The sequence below is a fragment of the Thermobia domestica genome, chromosome 18 (assembly GCF_964235325.1).
Source record: "Thermobia domestica chromosome 18, izTheDome1.hap1.1, whole genome shotgun sequence".
In the NCBI taxonomy this organism is placed as follows: Eukaryota; Metazoa; Arthropoda; class Insecta; order Zygentoma; family Lepismatidae; genus Thermobia; species Thermobia domestica.
The window spans coordinates 37679665-37695363 of NC_137471.1; the positions used below are offsets into that span (position 1 = coordinate 37679665).

Below are 15699 nucleotides of genomic sequence, written 5' to 3' on the forward strand. Positions count from 1 at the left end.
GTTCGGGAAACAGCAAGGTTGGACAAGGGGGGAAAAGTGCAAATTCCGCAAAAAAAAAGGGGGGCCACGGCAAAATACAATGGTGACAAGTGATGTATAGAAAGAGATTTGTCACAATAGGAACAAATGAAGGCCACCAGTGGGGTTAACAGTGTTGCCAACTGCAATGAAAAGTACATGTTTTGCAAAGAGCACTATATGAAACGAGTGCAATATTCAGTGTCAATCTGTCATGTAGAACATAAGATATGACGTGTATAATCAGTGGTACAATCTAACAAAAGAGAATAGAAAAAACAGAAGTACGAAAAATACGGAAAAGACGAAGTTGGCCATAATGCGCCACATTTGACCACGAGCTGTGCATATTAGAATGAACAAAACAAGAAAGCACCGAATATGCAGGAAACCGACGTACCTAGAGTCGAAAAGAAAAACGAGTTCCGAAGTTGGCAACACTGGCCATGAAAATCCAGACAATTCTAATATAGTTAGGCCACTCGCTTCACAAAAAGAGAATTCTGGCAACAGGCATTAGCCTTCGCATCATTTGTACATGCTCGTCCACATTGTACGTGCAATTGTTTGGTGAGACAATGGTTCAAACACAAGATACATTTGCAGTGAGCACAGCGGAATACTGCCAATCCCTCACACATGTACAATGATAGCCTGTGAATGTCTCGAAACAGTACTCTAGAGGTGTCGGAACCTTTGGTGGTCTTTCTATCACATATCCACACCTGTAGAAAGCAAACATAATCAAAGGCTTGATCTGCTGTGTGTTGCTGTCTGCAGTACTATCACCGCCTATATATCCAGAGTATCCCACCTAACTCTGCGACTGAAATAGTTTCAAAGCGAAAAAAAAGTGACACATCCAGTTGTGCAGGAATGTACCCATGTCAGCGGGCGACATACTTCTGTGAGACGCAAGTGCCCCCAAGTCCCCCATCATAGGGTCCCAGGGGCCAACTTCAAAATTTCAAATAGCACCATCGGTCGAGTTATATTTCTTTCGATAAATCTTGGAATATGCAACAACGCATATCAGAAATATTTATTATATGGGATTTCAAAATGGCCGCCAAAAATATCTGCTCAGTGACAAGAACAACGTCCATTTTTGGCGGCCATTTTGAAACCCGTGCTTCATATAGCAAATGTTTCTTATAGGCGGTGTTGTATCTATTCAGAGAAATATCATCCGCCCCCTGTTCCCATTTGAAATGTTGCGGTTGACCCCTCGAACCTTATGATGGGGGCCCTGGGGGACTTGCTTCTTACAAAGTTTTCTTGGCCCTTGACATGAGTACATTCCTGTGCAATTGGATTTGCAACATCTCTTTTCGCTTCGCAGCAATTTGAGATCACAATATTCGATGCCATGTTAAGACACAACATATATTTGTGGCGGCCATTTTGAAAAACATGCTTCATATAGCAAATGTTTCCTATAGATGTTGTTTCACATTCCATGATCTATCGAGAGAGAGGTACCACTCGGTCCCTGTTGCCATTTGAAAATTCGAAGTTGGCTCCTGGGGCCCTATGATGGGGATCCTGGGGACACTTGCTTTTCACAGACTTTTATCACCCCCTGACATTGGTACATTCCTGCACAACTGGATCCGTCGCATTTTTGTTCGTTTCGCAAATCTTTCAGGTCACTAAGTTTGGTGGGACACCCTGTATATTCTCACATACGACCCAACCATGACACAATGTTCACTACTTCTATTATCGGTTGTTGGCTCAACCCAACCATTTCATGTTCCCCGACTTGACATTGCCTCAATCACTCTAGCATTGATGCATTCCGAGTGATGCCTGTTGCCGGAATTTTCTTTTTATGAAGCGAGTGGCTTAACTATATTAGACTTGTCTGGATGTTCATGGCCAGTGTTGCCAACTTCGGAACTCGTTTTTCTTTTCGACTCTAGGTACGTCGGTTTCCTGCATATTCGGTGCTTCTTGTTTTGTTCATTCTAATATGCACAGCTCGTGATCAAATGCGGCGCACTATGGCCAACTCCGTCTTTTCCGTATTTTTCGTACTTCTGTTTTTTCTATTCTCTTTTGTTAGATTGTACCACTGATTATACACGTCATATCTTATGTTCTAGATGACAGGTTGACACTGAATATTGCACTCATTCATATAGTGCTCTTTGCAAAACATGTACTTTTCATTGCAGTTGGCAACACTGTTAACCCTACTGGTGGCCTTCATTTGTTCCCTATTCTGGAAAATGTCTTTCTATACATCACTTGTCACCATTGTATTTTGCCGTGCTCCCCTTTTTTTTCGGAATTTGCACTTTTCTCCCTTGTCCAATCTTGCTGTTTCCCGAACTTCCACCCCTTATATTTCCTGAACCTATTGCTATGGGCAGCTAAGTTTTTGGGAATGCTCATCTTAGTTACAGCTCTTTCAATTGGCATAGGTCACATCTTTCACTGCAACTATCATTTTCGGAAGGTTCCCTTGTGAGACTCAAGAAAAACGCCGAAAAAGGCAAGAATTTATAAGGGTTAACACTCAAGCACACGCGTTTTTTTTTTTTTTTTTTTTCTAAACACACGCAGTACGGGATTCCCTCACTCTAAATAACTGCACATAGATTTCTACTTTAAAGGTATTTTATTTATAAATTTTTACTACAGTATAACTATGTATCTTGTTTCTTAAAAACACCGAGAAATGTTTGTAATTGTTTTTTGTGCAAGCAAAAAAAAAAAAAAAAAAAAAAAAAGCTAAAATAAGCATACGCGGTGGGGGATTGCCCACACTTTAGGAATTTATTCTTCTCGTAATCTCTATAATACTGTTTTCCAAAAGCTGTCTTTATTCTTACTTGAAACTACGTATGCAAAAGTAGATTATACTAAATGAAAACACATGAAACATTTCAATGTAAACATATTTGGAAAGATAATATATTTGTAAGTTCATCCACATTACTACACATGGAATTTGCATCACCTTCACGATCTAGCATAGGAAATTATGGTTGTGGTGGTTCAGCTATCTTCACCTTCAGCTTCTTTATTGAGTTAAACAGCTCCAAGACCCTTATATACTCCATTTTGATCACAGATATAAGTAACACGATTATAGAATGATCATCAAAAAATAGAAACGCATGCACACGCGGTGAAGGCTTTTCGCCGCAAAATTTTTGTTTTTCCACAACGAAAGTTCACAGAAAACTAAGCGTGCCATCTGCACACAGAAGGAAACAAATTAGGAAGATACAAGGCGCTTCAGCTACGAGCATAAAGCTATTGCAAAACAATCACTTTTCCCCTTCAAATGCGAGGAATCCCCGATAGCGTGTGTGCTTAAGTGTTAACAATAGTATGTGTTCGTCAATATAGGTTAGTTGGATAAATGATTACTCTAATAGAATAATATATATTACACTGCAGTATTAGGGCAGAATGAGAATTTGAGTTGAGGACAGGGTTTGAAAAAACCCGGGTTTTTCTGAAAAACAACCCACCTGGGCCCAAATGTGTTTTTACGGGTTTAATTCTTTTTCTTTTTAAATATTTTAATGTCTATGGGGTAGAAGTGTTAAAATGTGATTTATATTTCAAGATTGTCATTGTCGTATCTTGCAACAATTTTCTGTTCACTGCTGTTTTGAAAAAATGGCCGCCATTTCGAAATTTTACATGGGACTGACGAAAAAATCTACACAGCAAACTTAGAATGTCTCGTGTTTGTACACTCAAAATTTGAACTTAAAAATACTAAAATTGCACTCTGTAGCGTGGATACCCGCTATTTTGAAAAATGGCTGCCATTTTGAAATTTTACGTTGGATCGCCGCCAAAATATATATACAACTAATTTAGAATGTATCATGCTTCTACTCTGAAAATTTCTACTTGAAAGATTGAAAATTACTCTTTGTACCATGGGTACCCATAACTTTGGAAGAAAGAAAAAAAGGAGGATGCCGTTTTGAAGTTTTACGTTGGTATGCCACCAAAATCTATAGGAAATTTAGTGTGTCTCCTGCTTGTACCCTGAAAATTTAAACTTAAAAAAGAAAGTTGTACCCTGTAGTGTGTGTGTGGTACAGGCAGATAAACGAACAAATGTAGATCGAGTCATCCGAGAGGAGCTTCAGTGGTGTTCACCAAATATGAATACCAAATGTATTGATTTAAAACAAAGATATACGTAATTTCTGTTTTATAAAATAAATGTTTCAAAATGTCTTAAATGAAATTAAATATCTTCCAGCGTAAAATAAATAGTTTGTGTTGAAGTATTCACTTCCGATGCTTTGTGCGTTTAGTTACAGAAATTTCCCGAGCACCTCTTTCACGACGGGTTTTTCCCGAGAGTGTAGCTTTCTTTACTGTACAGTGAAACGTCCACTAGTACGGAAGTTTGAATTCTGCACTTAGCGTTACGTAGTCTTCGGAACTCTGAGCATTAAGTTCAAACTTGACAATAATTTTTAGGCTATTGCTGGTATTGATTCTGCAGAATACTTATTCGAAGAGTAGCAACAAATGATTGAACTAAACTGTTGTTGTTGGAAAACCAACTTTTACTGAATAATACTTGTGTTACCACCAAAGGTAAGAAATAATACTAATAGTTTTACTAATGTATTTACATATTTACTGGTGGTACAGGCATCTATGGCCTTAAACTCGTCAAATGTATGAGGAATAACGTCCCCCGGCGTCATCGAGTCGGCGAGTACACTATTCACGGAAGGTATTTTCTAAAATATAAAATTGCATATTTTACTTCAAGTAGGCTACAAGCATAATCCATACATTATTTGTTCTACAATTATTTCAAGCTAAAATAAGTTTTCGTAATTAATTCATTGCATTCAGAACTTCATAAAGGTCTTACGTTGAATGTTGTATACTTTAACGAGAAAGCATCTAATTCGCCCAAGGAAAGTCCAGAATCTGTTAAAAGTCACTTTCAATGTGATCACCTTAGTTGTACCAATAATATACTAACAAAAAGCTCAAAAACCCAGGTGGGTCTAACCCTGGTTGAGGACCTGTACGTTCTTGTTTCAATGGAATAGCATAATTGATATTTCAATTGAACTCCTTCGTGATTCATGATCACACAGGTCTTCGGTGTGGGATATGCAAATACAATTTCCTTTGGGAGCTTATGTGACTTACGGTGGCATAGATACACACACTTGCATGAAAGATTTGTTTCATAATACATGTTGGAAGAATTTTTTTGCCTACACACGTACCAACTTGCTGTCCAATTTATTAGAAGAGTGACCTTGGCATTACGGAGGAAAGTCACGTAATTTCTTTCGCTGTCGTGATTGATGAACCGAAATATAAACCAACTTGCATAAACGAGTACATACACGGTAAACATGCATGAAGAATGGCAAAACTATCATGCTTGTTTACAGAAGACTTTGAAAACTTTCAACATGCATGAACGAGACCATACACGATCAACTTGTCTGTGGTTTTTATCATTTTTCATGCATGTTGGAATGTTTCTTCATGCATGTGTCTGCGTGTAGGTGAAACTTGGATTAAGATTACAATCATCTCTTTCGTTAAATTCCCCTTTCATGAGAATCTGTCTGGTTTGTCGTTTCGCCAGTAGTTAGTGGTAGGTAAATGGTGTTTAGGTGTTTTATGCCTCTGGGCCCAAGAAAGTTTTGCCCCCATGTCCCACTTTTGTTTGTTCACATTCAGTTGTGTGTAGGCAGGAACAACCCAAAAACTGAAAGATAAAATAATTGTAGTCTCTCTAAGATACAGTATAAAAGCAAAAGTTACTAAAATTACGAAATACTAACCGACAGAAAGTACAACACATTATCTCAGTAAGTTAACCAGCTCAGCAATACCTGCAATTCCATTAGGGTGAAGAATTTTTTCCCCACATACTGTACTTGTGTCGAGCTTCCTCGTTGATATGTGGTTAGCGTACACGCTTTTGGGTTGAATTTCCGGCGGGAGCTTATGTAGTTCATATTCCATGGTAAGCTGTAGTCTCGTGCTGTACATAACTGCACTGATAGGGACTTGAAAATCCAATTCAGCCATCAGGAAACAGTTTTTATCTCATTTTTTGTAAATATACCGTCCCTGTATTCTGTGCGTAAATACGGGGCTGCTGATAAGGTTTTCTTATAGTTTTTTCAGAGAATGTTTTGTAATGCCTTTTCTTTTCTTTGTTTCCTTGCAGCTGATCCATTGGTAGGAAGCATAGCCACTCAATATTTGCAAAATCGAGAAGAGCATGATCGTATTGCACGCCTGTGGACCAAGAGGTACGCAACATGATGTGTTTTCTCTATCCATGGCATTTCTCCAGGTGGATTTCATTTGTGGGATTCTAGACCAGACTGTTGCTTTTACACGTTGGGCATCCCACGAATGCTCCCCACCCCATCCATAATAATATGCTTAAACACAGTGGGTATCCAAACAATGAGTTTGTATATTTAAAACAACCAAAATTAGTGTGAGACAGTGTGGGTGTTCATGTGATAAAGAAATAAGAAACTTATTTACACCCAGCCAATAAAAGTTCTGCTAACAAAAAATACATATAAATGATATATTGTATGAGTTTTTTTTTTAATCCGATCGTATTATATATTTTCTCTCCTGTGTCTGTGATGCTGACGAAACAATGATTGTGAGCGTGGTATATATCTATATATATATGAATGGTGACGAAAGTGTATTATGATTGAAAGTATGTTTTTTTTTCTTCTCCTCATAAGTTGATTGATAGTAATCACAAAAGAAGTTGGCTGAAATTTGAACTTTCCTTGGCTGGTAGTTTTTATTTTTCACATTGTGATTCGGAGAAAATGGAGTAGTTATTATACATTTAAAGAAAAGGGAAGAAAATAGTAAATAAATATATGTATACCATTGGAATTCTATCTACATAAATATTATATATATTATATAAATAGGTATTTAAAAATGTCCAAAAATACAGCTGCATAATTCAATTGCTTATGAACTACTGCTTTTTTTGTTTATTTGTAATTGTCTCAGTTTTTTTTAATATAATTTATTTAATTTCATTTTTTCTTCACCTCATCTACATAGAAAATAAGGTATATCTCACTTATGTAGCATCTAGTGGACGTTGTATCATGAAATTATTTCCATTTATTTGAGATGAAGCAATGTATATGAGTTGTAACATGTCATTACGGAAAGAAAGGGCGAAGTAAGTTGGTGTGTTACTGTTGTATGCGATATATATATATTTTCTTTGTTCATAAATACAAAAGAAATCGCATTTCTTTTTCCCTAAGTAATTGACACTAATTCCTGTTCAGCGCAAGTTTGAAGTTTAAACAAAAACAATGCGGTTTACAAGAGTTCGGATTGGCTAACGTATGTTAGAAGAGAGAGAGTTTTACATGCTTAATGTTTGAGGCTTGTAAATTGCAGTTGAATGAAAAAAAAATGTCAGTGCGAGCGTAATGATTTTTTTTTTTTTTAATTAAATTAATACTTCGGGAAATGTTTTCATTTACTTCAAACGTTTGTTGAACAGAGTGAGTAGCATCAAAAAGAAATGAATACTATGCAGTCATTGAACTTGGTGTATGTGTTCTTGTATAATTAAAGGAAGAAAAAAGAAATTTCTTGTTGTGTGTATTGCTAGTGTTACAGAAGTGCTTCGTAGAATGTATGTTGAATGAACTGCAATTAGATTGAAAGTATTGCGCGCGTCTTTTTTTCCTTTTTTCTTTATTTTCATGACAGTCAATGATTTTTGTTTTACGGTGCTCTGTTCCCAAAACATTAGTGAAAAAGAAAAGAAAGAAAAAAAAAACTATAGCTATTGTTCTGTGTTTATGTAATATTGTGCCGTGTTGTGAACAAGTGCTGAGTCCTTGTAGAGAAAGATATCTACTATCACTATTTCTGTTAGTGTGTAATAATAATGATTAATAAAGTGCGTAATTACAAACAAGAAATTAGACTGTTGTTTATAGTTTAAGCCGGGGTTTCTCAACCTGTCGCGTAGGAAGGTAAAACAGATAAACGTAATTAGTATGTTTAAAGATTATTTGAATTTCTTATTGTATTTCCATAAGCAAATAACAATGAAAAATGTTATTACAAACCGGGAGTTACTTACGTGTTCACTGGCAAGACGATGTGATAAAAGGGGACTCGTGACATGAAGTAGGTTGGGAAACCCTGGTTTAAGATATTAATGTGACACTTGTGTTTTTGTAAGTGTTTATTGTTGACTACACTGAGGTTTACCTAACATTATTTTACTCGGAAAGGTCATAAACCTTTGGAAGGAAGAGTTTTTTTTTTTTTTTTTTTTTTCCTGTGAATATTCTTTCGTATTAACCTGAGGAAAGGGATTTACCCGTAATTTATCCAGGTCTCTGTCATATTTCTTGGCTTAAGCTTTCGATAGTGTGTTTTATTCCTTTCACGGACGATCTCTTCAGTTCAAATTTTAATTTTTAAGAATCGTATTTAAATGAAAAATATTTGTTGCCTCTTTATTGTAAAGAACATTCTGATAAAAATCATCACGACACACAAATCCAATTATATACAATTTGGCAACGCTGTGTTCAGGACCTTGAAACACTGTGGCAGTGTGTTTGTAGGAAGTTGAAGTGGGCAAAGGAAAATGGAGAAAGTATGGTTCTCCATTTTGACTGCTAAGGGGAAACGAAGGACGCACAATTTTCCGTCGCATGGCTGTTATGTACGGCGAACACAGTATGTCACGTTTACAAACACTGGAGTGGTATAAAAGATTCCGAGAGGGACGCGTGTGTTTAAGGGTCTTCACTACTGCGCAATTAAACTACCGCTGATTTTAGAGTTTTTCTGTAATATCCTCAAAACAAATAAAAATATTCGAAAAGCAGAAACGTAGTGAACTAAACAATACGATTTTGTGTGTGATACCGTTATCACAACTCCTCTATCTGCTTTCGATTTGCAGCTGTAGATAGATTTAACATTTTTTTTGCGGTTTCTGTAAATAGCGGCATACCAAAAGCAGATAGGTGAATTGTGGTAAAGGTATCACATGCAGAATCGTATTGTCCAGTTCACTACGTTTCTGCTTTTCGAATATTTTTATTAGTTTTGAAGATATTACAGAAAAACTCTAAAATTAGCGGTAGTTTAATTTCGCTGTAATGAAGATCCTTAAGACGATGCTTGGCTAGGACAAGACAATCATGTTGTTACTCCTGATGTTGATATTCGAGTGGATGCTGTCATCCGATAAATCAGACTGATCACTAGAAGAATAAGCCACTGTGAGAAACTGCGAGGAGTAATCAGAAAGTAAGATTACAAATTCTGCGGTGAAACGTCTATATATTATTTCATTCTGCGGTGAAACGTCTATATATTATTTCACACAACTAATATAGCCAACAGAAAGTATATACATTAGGTTATTTTTAGACATAGTTTCCATGTTGGTTGAGGCACTTGTCGCATCGTGGGATTCCCTCCTGGTAAAAATTCTGTCGTTCCGTGTTCAGCCACGTTGTCACGAAGTGTTTCACTTCCTCGTCTGAAGCGAATATCGTGCACAATGTGACGAACGCTTCTGAACGACAGTCCCAATTCTGCCATCAGATGCCGCAACGGGATCCTCTGTTGTCCTGAATCGGATCCTCTACACGAGCTGGGTTCAAATCTGTTGATACTGTGCTGGGTCGCCCATTGCGCTCCTCGTTGGTGACGTTTTTCAAACTTTCGACACCATTCTGCGACATGCTGACGAGACATTAGTCTTTCCGTAAACCTCGACTAGCTGCCGGTGAATTTCAGCCGCGGTTACATGTTTCACGCACAGAAATCGAATAACCCTCGTATCTGCAGTGCCGAAAAGTTTCGGGTAAATTCTACGACGGAGGATCAAAGAATTTAAAAGAATGGCTGCATATCTGTCACTTGCATCGGCACCACGAGTTTTTTTTTTTTTTTTTTTTTTTTTTTTTTTTTTTTTTTTTGTCTGTCTGTCCCGTATTGTTACCAGGGACGAAATGTGGTCCAACCATTTTGAACCCAAGATCTAACTACAGAACCAACAGTTGAAAACATTAGGATTCTCTCCAGCCGACAAAAAATCCAAAGTACACATAAGTTCTGGAAAGGTGGGGAAGGCATTATGGCATAGTAATAGACCGCTCATCTGTGGCACGGAGGTATTCTTGGACAGCGTTCTGTCTGAGGGTTTTCTCGGAGTTGTCCGCCAGTTTCATTCCACCAATTTCCTTTATAAACACTCACCTTCGTTAACGTTTATAGTGCAGGGCCATATGTAAATATAACAAAGTGTGTGGGATTTTGAAAGAAGCAATTATATGATTGGTGGCAATGGATAGGTATGAGCTATAAAACCGTGTACTACCGGGTGTTTTATCTAAGTGTGGCCGAGCCAGTGTATGATGTCATACTTCTAAGATGGCCGCTAACGCCGACATCGATGTCTTTTTAGCGCTACACAGACTAAAGTTCTCAACCGATTTTCATGCGAAGTGGCTCATTTTATTTCTTCTGGTTGCTGCATGTGCCTTTTGCATAGATATTTGCCAAATAAATAGTTTCATTACTTCAAAAATTAAGAAAACAACCAAAACTGAGGTAAAATTAAATCGCTTTTTCTAACTTCAATGGGCATATCCACCAAACTACCGAAAGTGTCTTTATTTTTCTCCATCGCTGTTATTTATACATATCGAATAAGTATTTGACAAATAGATATTTTTTTTTAAGACCAACATGAACTTTTATCAACGCTGAACAGAAAATTTAAAAGAAAAAAGATTATTTACATTTCGTTTTAGCGCCTAGACTACATACAATGGAGTTACAGTTAACATAAAATACGAACCAAATGAGCTTTCTATAAATCATTGTTTAGTTAAGGACAGTAAGCATCTTTAAATTGGAACATATTTGATGTGATTTTTTTTTTTCTTTTTACAGAAAGATAAACAGCAAATTCTGAACAGTTAGTTATAAAAGAAAAACTAATAATTTTCCAGGAGGTAATGTACCTAACATGGAAGCCATATTTCCTCGCTGAACTGCTATGCTAATACGTTGTATCAGAAAAGTAGTAGCCCGCTTGTCACCAGTAAGGTGTGCAATACGTTGGGCTACTTCTTTGATGAAATGGAGCCCTTCGAGGCCCCAGATGCCGCTCGATTCAATGGCTATCGGCACGAACATGTATCTATCAAGCAGATCTTTATATTTTCTTCTTTTCTCGCATTCTCTGCGGGCTGCAATAGCTCATCCTCGAGATGAAGAAAGAGCGAGATTAGATGACGCGAAAGTGTCAAAGCAGGTGAAATCCCAGAGAAGAATCCTTCCCCTCTTCCATGGTACCAGCATCATGCTATCTGGTCTTTTGCCATCAGATCTGTTACACCCCACAGGTTCACGAACAAATGGAACTTCCGCCGATGTGAGTACTCTCCAGATAATGTCATTCACGTTCGAATGCCTCTCGTGTCTTCCGGAGCTAATTATACAAGACAGACCGTGTAGACCATTCTGCTTGACTGATGCATCACATTTAGAGCAGTTGTGTGATTCACAGATGTCTACTCCTACGCGAAGTGCAACTGCAATACGAAAACTTTCGTTTGGAAGGTGCAGTCGTAGTGTGTGTGAAGGCAATGAATAGATAATTATATTTATTTACAAATTTAATAAAAAGTCGGCAAAATGATATAAAATTGAGTGTGTTTGAAAGATATGCAATCAAATATCGACAATGAAAATGGCGTGGGCTATAAAATGTTAACAAATCATTATGCTGATATATACCTTTTAAATTAAACAAAAGCTTCCGATTATAGGGTAATTTATTCTCGTATTGTAGTGGACTACTTCCTTATTACTGTTAATAAAAAGATACACATCCAATTAAACAAAAATAAAAATTAGTAAACATGCTGGTTTGTAAAATCAAAACAAATAGTAAAATACTTCAAATATACAAATAAACCCTTTTTATTATTACAGAATTGTTTAGAAAAGAAACTAATAATAGAAATTCGTCTTATGAGTCATTATCTGTATCCGATAGTTGAATTTGATCGTCATTTTCACAATTGTCACAATGCTTTTCCTCTGCTCCACATTTGCTCAATTCTGTACATCTAAGTATTTGAACACGGCATTTGTAATTGACACAATTGAAAGCACATCGTCCTTTGACAATCGCAACGCACCAATTTTAAAGTAGCTTCTGGAGAGCATGGTACATGACTCATGGTAGGAAAATACTCATTTCCCCTCCTTTCCTATCTAAACGTAAATGGTCAGGGAGATCCGGTTGTCGAAGATTAGCCTATCATCACTCCATGACTTGGTAGTGAGTTCTTAAGATGTGTTAGTGTAAAACTGGCTTTGTTGGCGGCAAAGTTTCACGTTGGACATGTTTTTCGGTAAACAGCCACCATTGGAACTTACCAATATCTGAAAATTGTTTACCTTGTAAATATGCGCGACAAATGTACCTTTCTAACAATTTTTCATCTTCAGATGTAAAACTTTCTTGTCAGTTTAACTATCAAATGCCTCTAGAACTTTTTTCTGTGGAAGATTCAAAAATTTGCTAGAAAGATGATTTTGCCCTGTTCTTGAAGCAATTTGCTGTATCACACCCAGATAGAGAATGAAGTTTTAATAGTGCCTTAACTTCCTTGGGATTTAGGCAAGTGTAAGTACGATAAGTTCTATTAACCTTCTATTACTTCCAATTCCAGTCACAAGCACATTGCCTGGTGGAAGCAACTGTAGCCACCACAATAACATCTGATCTGAGTTTACATCGTTTAATGTCTTTATATTCTTTAATATGGCAAAGCAGCTTTTAATTTCTGAAGTGAACATCTGAATATGGACTACGATTTTCACTAGTTTTGATATCTGCTGGATGCGACGATACACTAATAGCATTTGCATTACACTTCGAAATGTCTGTTGTCTCGTATACTACTTGAAGTGCTGTTTTTTAAACTGTTAATAGAAGCTCCGTGGCTAAGCGGTTAGCGTACGCGTCTTTGGCGTGGGAGACCCGGATTCGATTCCGGACAGGAGCTCGTGGTTTGGATTCCACGTTAAGCAATAGGTCCAAGTCTCATAGCCTCGCTGCTCAACGGGACGTTAAACTCAAAATCAACTCAACTCAAACTGTTAACGGTGTAGTTTGTGGTGGACAACATCGTGTTCGTGGATTTTCTCGGAGTACTTCGGCTTCCTCCCACTTTCTCATTCCACCAATTCTATCATCATTCACGTGCTATAATCATCCATCTCCCTTAGCCTAAAGAGCATAATCGTGGTGCGTGGATTTCATTTCATTTTATTTTGTTAACAGTGTACACGCGACATGCAATGTAGAAAATTAAAACAGTTGTATGCTGTTTTGCTGCTTTGATTACGAATGCTTTGTGCATTGTTGTTGCAAGACACTTCATGATCGTTCATTTTGTATTTGTTTTCTGTCAGAGATTAGGCTGTATACGACGAGATTTGGTTTAAAGTCTGATTACTTTAATGTGTTCGCTGCTTTTTGTCGTGCACCAGTATCATCGGAAATTGAATCTGGGACTTTGGTATTAGAGGCATATCGTCGTCGACAATTCAAAACCCGCTATGTGCATTTTGCAGGAGAAGCGGAAAAACAGTATCCTGGTTAGATTTTTCGCTTTATAAAAGTGATGTTATAAGTAATATTTGATGCTGCACGTAACTTGATATATCTTCTCAGTTATAAGTTACTTGAGAAGGTATCAACTGACGTGCAGCATCAAATATTACTTATAACATCACTTTTATAAAGCGAAAAATCTAACCAGGATACTGTTTTTCCGCTTCTCCTGCAAAATGCACATAGCAGGTTTTGAATTGCCGACGACGATATACTAGTTACCAAACAAGTGAGGAGGGCGGGATATTTCATAAAGTGAACCAATCAGAGTTACTTGGATCTTTGAACTCGTAATGGAGACATACAGCCCAAACTTCGATCCAATTAATCCCCAATGTGCGTGTGTGTTGGGATGGATTTTTTTTTTTTGGGGGGGGGGGCGAGGAAGGGTCCAATACTACAAGGCACTACGTAAATGAAAATGAGTTTTACGTTTCGCGATTATGCCGGCTAGGCTAAAAGTGACAGTCATAAGAAATGAATAAAGTGGGAGAACCTCGAGAAAATCCACGCACAGTGTCCACTACAAAGTACACTTGTGCGAGCTGGGATCGAACAAGGGATCCCACGCACGAGAGGTGAACGCTCTACCAGTGAGCCATCGTGGCCCCAAAGGCACTACGTCTATGTAGTATTGACCTGGGAAACGGTAAGTAATTGTTAAGTTGTGCCATCTGCACTCTCAAAGAAAGAATACAGATGAAGAGCAACATGAAATCTTTCTCATTACCCTGGAGGGTATCTAGGTTACATCAATCATTTCTCTACTAAACCACTTTGTATAGGGTGGCCCAAAGGTAGATATATATACCCCTGGATTCATCAAGTATAACATTCTAGTTTATGGGTTTATTTGCTTCGGCTCTTCCCAGCTTAAAATGTAAGTAAAAACACATTAAGAAGAAATAAACTAAGTCTACCTGATGGATAACGATAAGAATGCAATGAGCTGACCAGTACGGTATTATATACCTACTTTTGGGCCACTCTGTACTATGAAAGTGTGCAAACCTATGCCGAGTTTTGAAGTTTTGAGAGGAAATTCGGATCCGATCGACCCCCTGCGTAGGTGCTTCCGTGGCGCTCATACTAGTTTAGTTTAAGTTCAGTAATGTAATGTGTTTCGTACAGTTAATTTCGCTTTCTTACTTTTTCAGGCAAATGTTGCAAAGTATATTACACGTTTCAGGTCCCCCGCTAATTCCCTTCAAATAGGCAAAGAAAGCAAAAGAACAATAATTTCATTTCATAATCTATCAACCATTTAGAGCTTTAAATCAAGTTGGAAATTTCGTCACAGATCGATTGTGTCCTAACTTCCTTTCTAATGTTTCACAATCCGTCAATGCACTAAATTATACAGGCTGGCGCAAAAGTAAGTATACACCCCTGCATTGATCAAGTATAACATTGTAGTTTACTATTCGCTTCGGCTCTTCCGAGTTTAAGATATAAGTAAAAACACATTAAGAACAATTAATAAAGAAACTAAGTCTACCTGATGGATAACGATAAGAAATATAAAATGCAATGAGCTGATCAGTACGATACCGTATATCTACTTTTGGGCCATCCTGTATACTGAATCGTTCAACATAATGGTCTACACAACAACGTAATGATAAGGTTTTCGCTAAGAAATCTTCCGAAAATTGGTTCCATGTCAAATAGGCCTTAGATTCACTAGTATTGAGAGGAAGGGGGCATACGGCGTATACCCAGCCAATATTTTTGTAGTTCAGTATACATTCAGGGATATAATGGAGTTATAAGGGTGGGTGTAACCTTCATTTTTGAAAATGGTTGAATATATGTCCAGGAAAAGTTTTAGCAATACATAACTGAAACCTATGGAAAAGAAACAATGAAAACTATAAGAAATACATTTATAAATCAATCGGTATACTACCAAATACATTTTCACTTTTACCACGTTGAAATACATTGAAAGAATAATGTACAATCTCCGA

At 37.3% G+C, this 15699-nt stretch overlaps 1 protein-coding gene across 2 annotated transcripts in view; it reads left to right on the forward strand.

Moving 5' to 3' along the window:
• The window catches only part of LOC145675478 (ubiquitin-conjugating enzyme E2-24 kDa-like), a 33183-nt gene extending 25201 nt beyond the window's left edge, over positions 1–7982 (forward strand). For both annotated transcript variants that reach the window (XM_081745915.1, XM_081745913.1), the window contains exon 6: positions 6218–7982. In XM_081745915.1, the coding sequence (XP_081602041.1) occupies positions 6218–6315 (98 nt within the window). In that variant the 3' untranslated portion in view covers positions 6316–7982. The remainder of the gene's footprint in view (positions 1–6217) is intronic.
• Positions 7983–15699: the final 7717 nt, after the last annotated feature.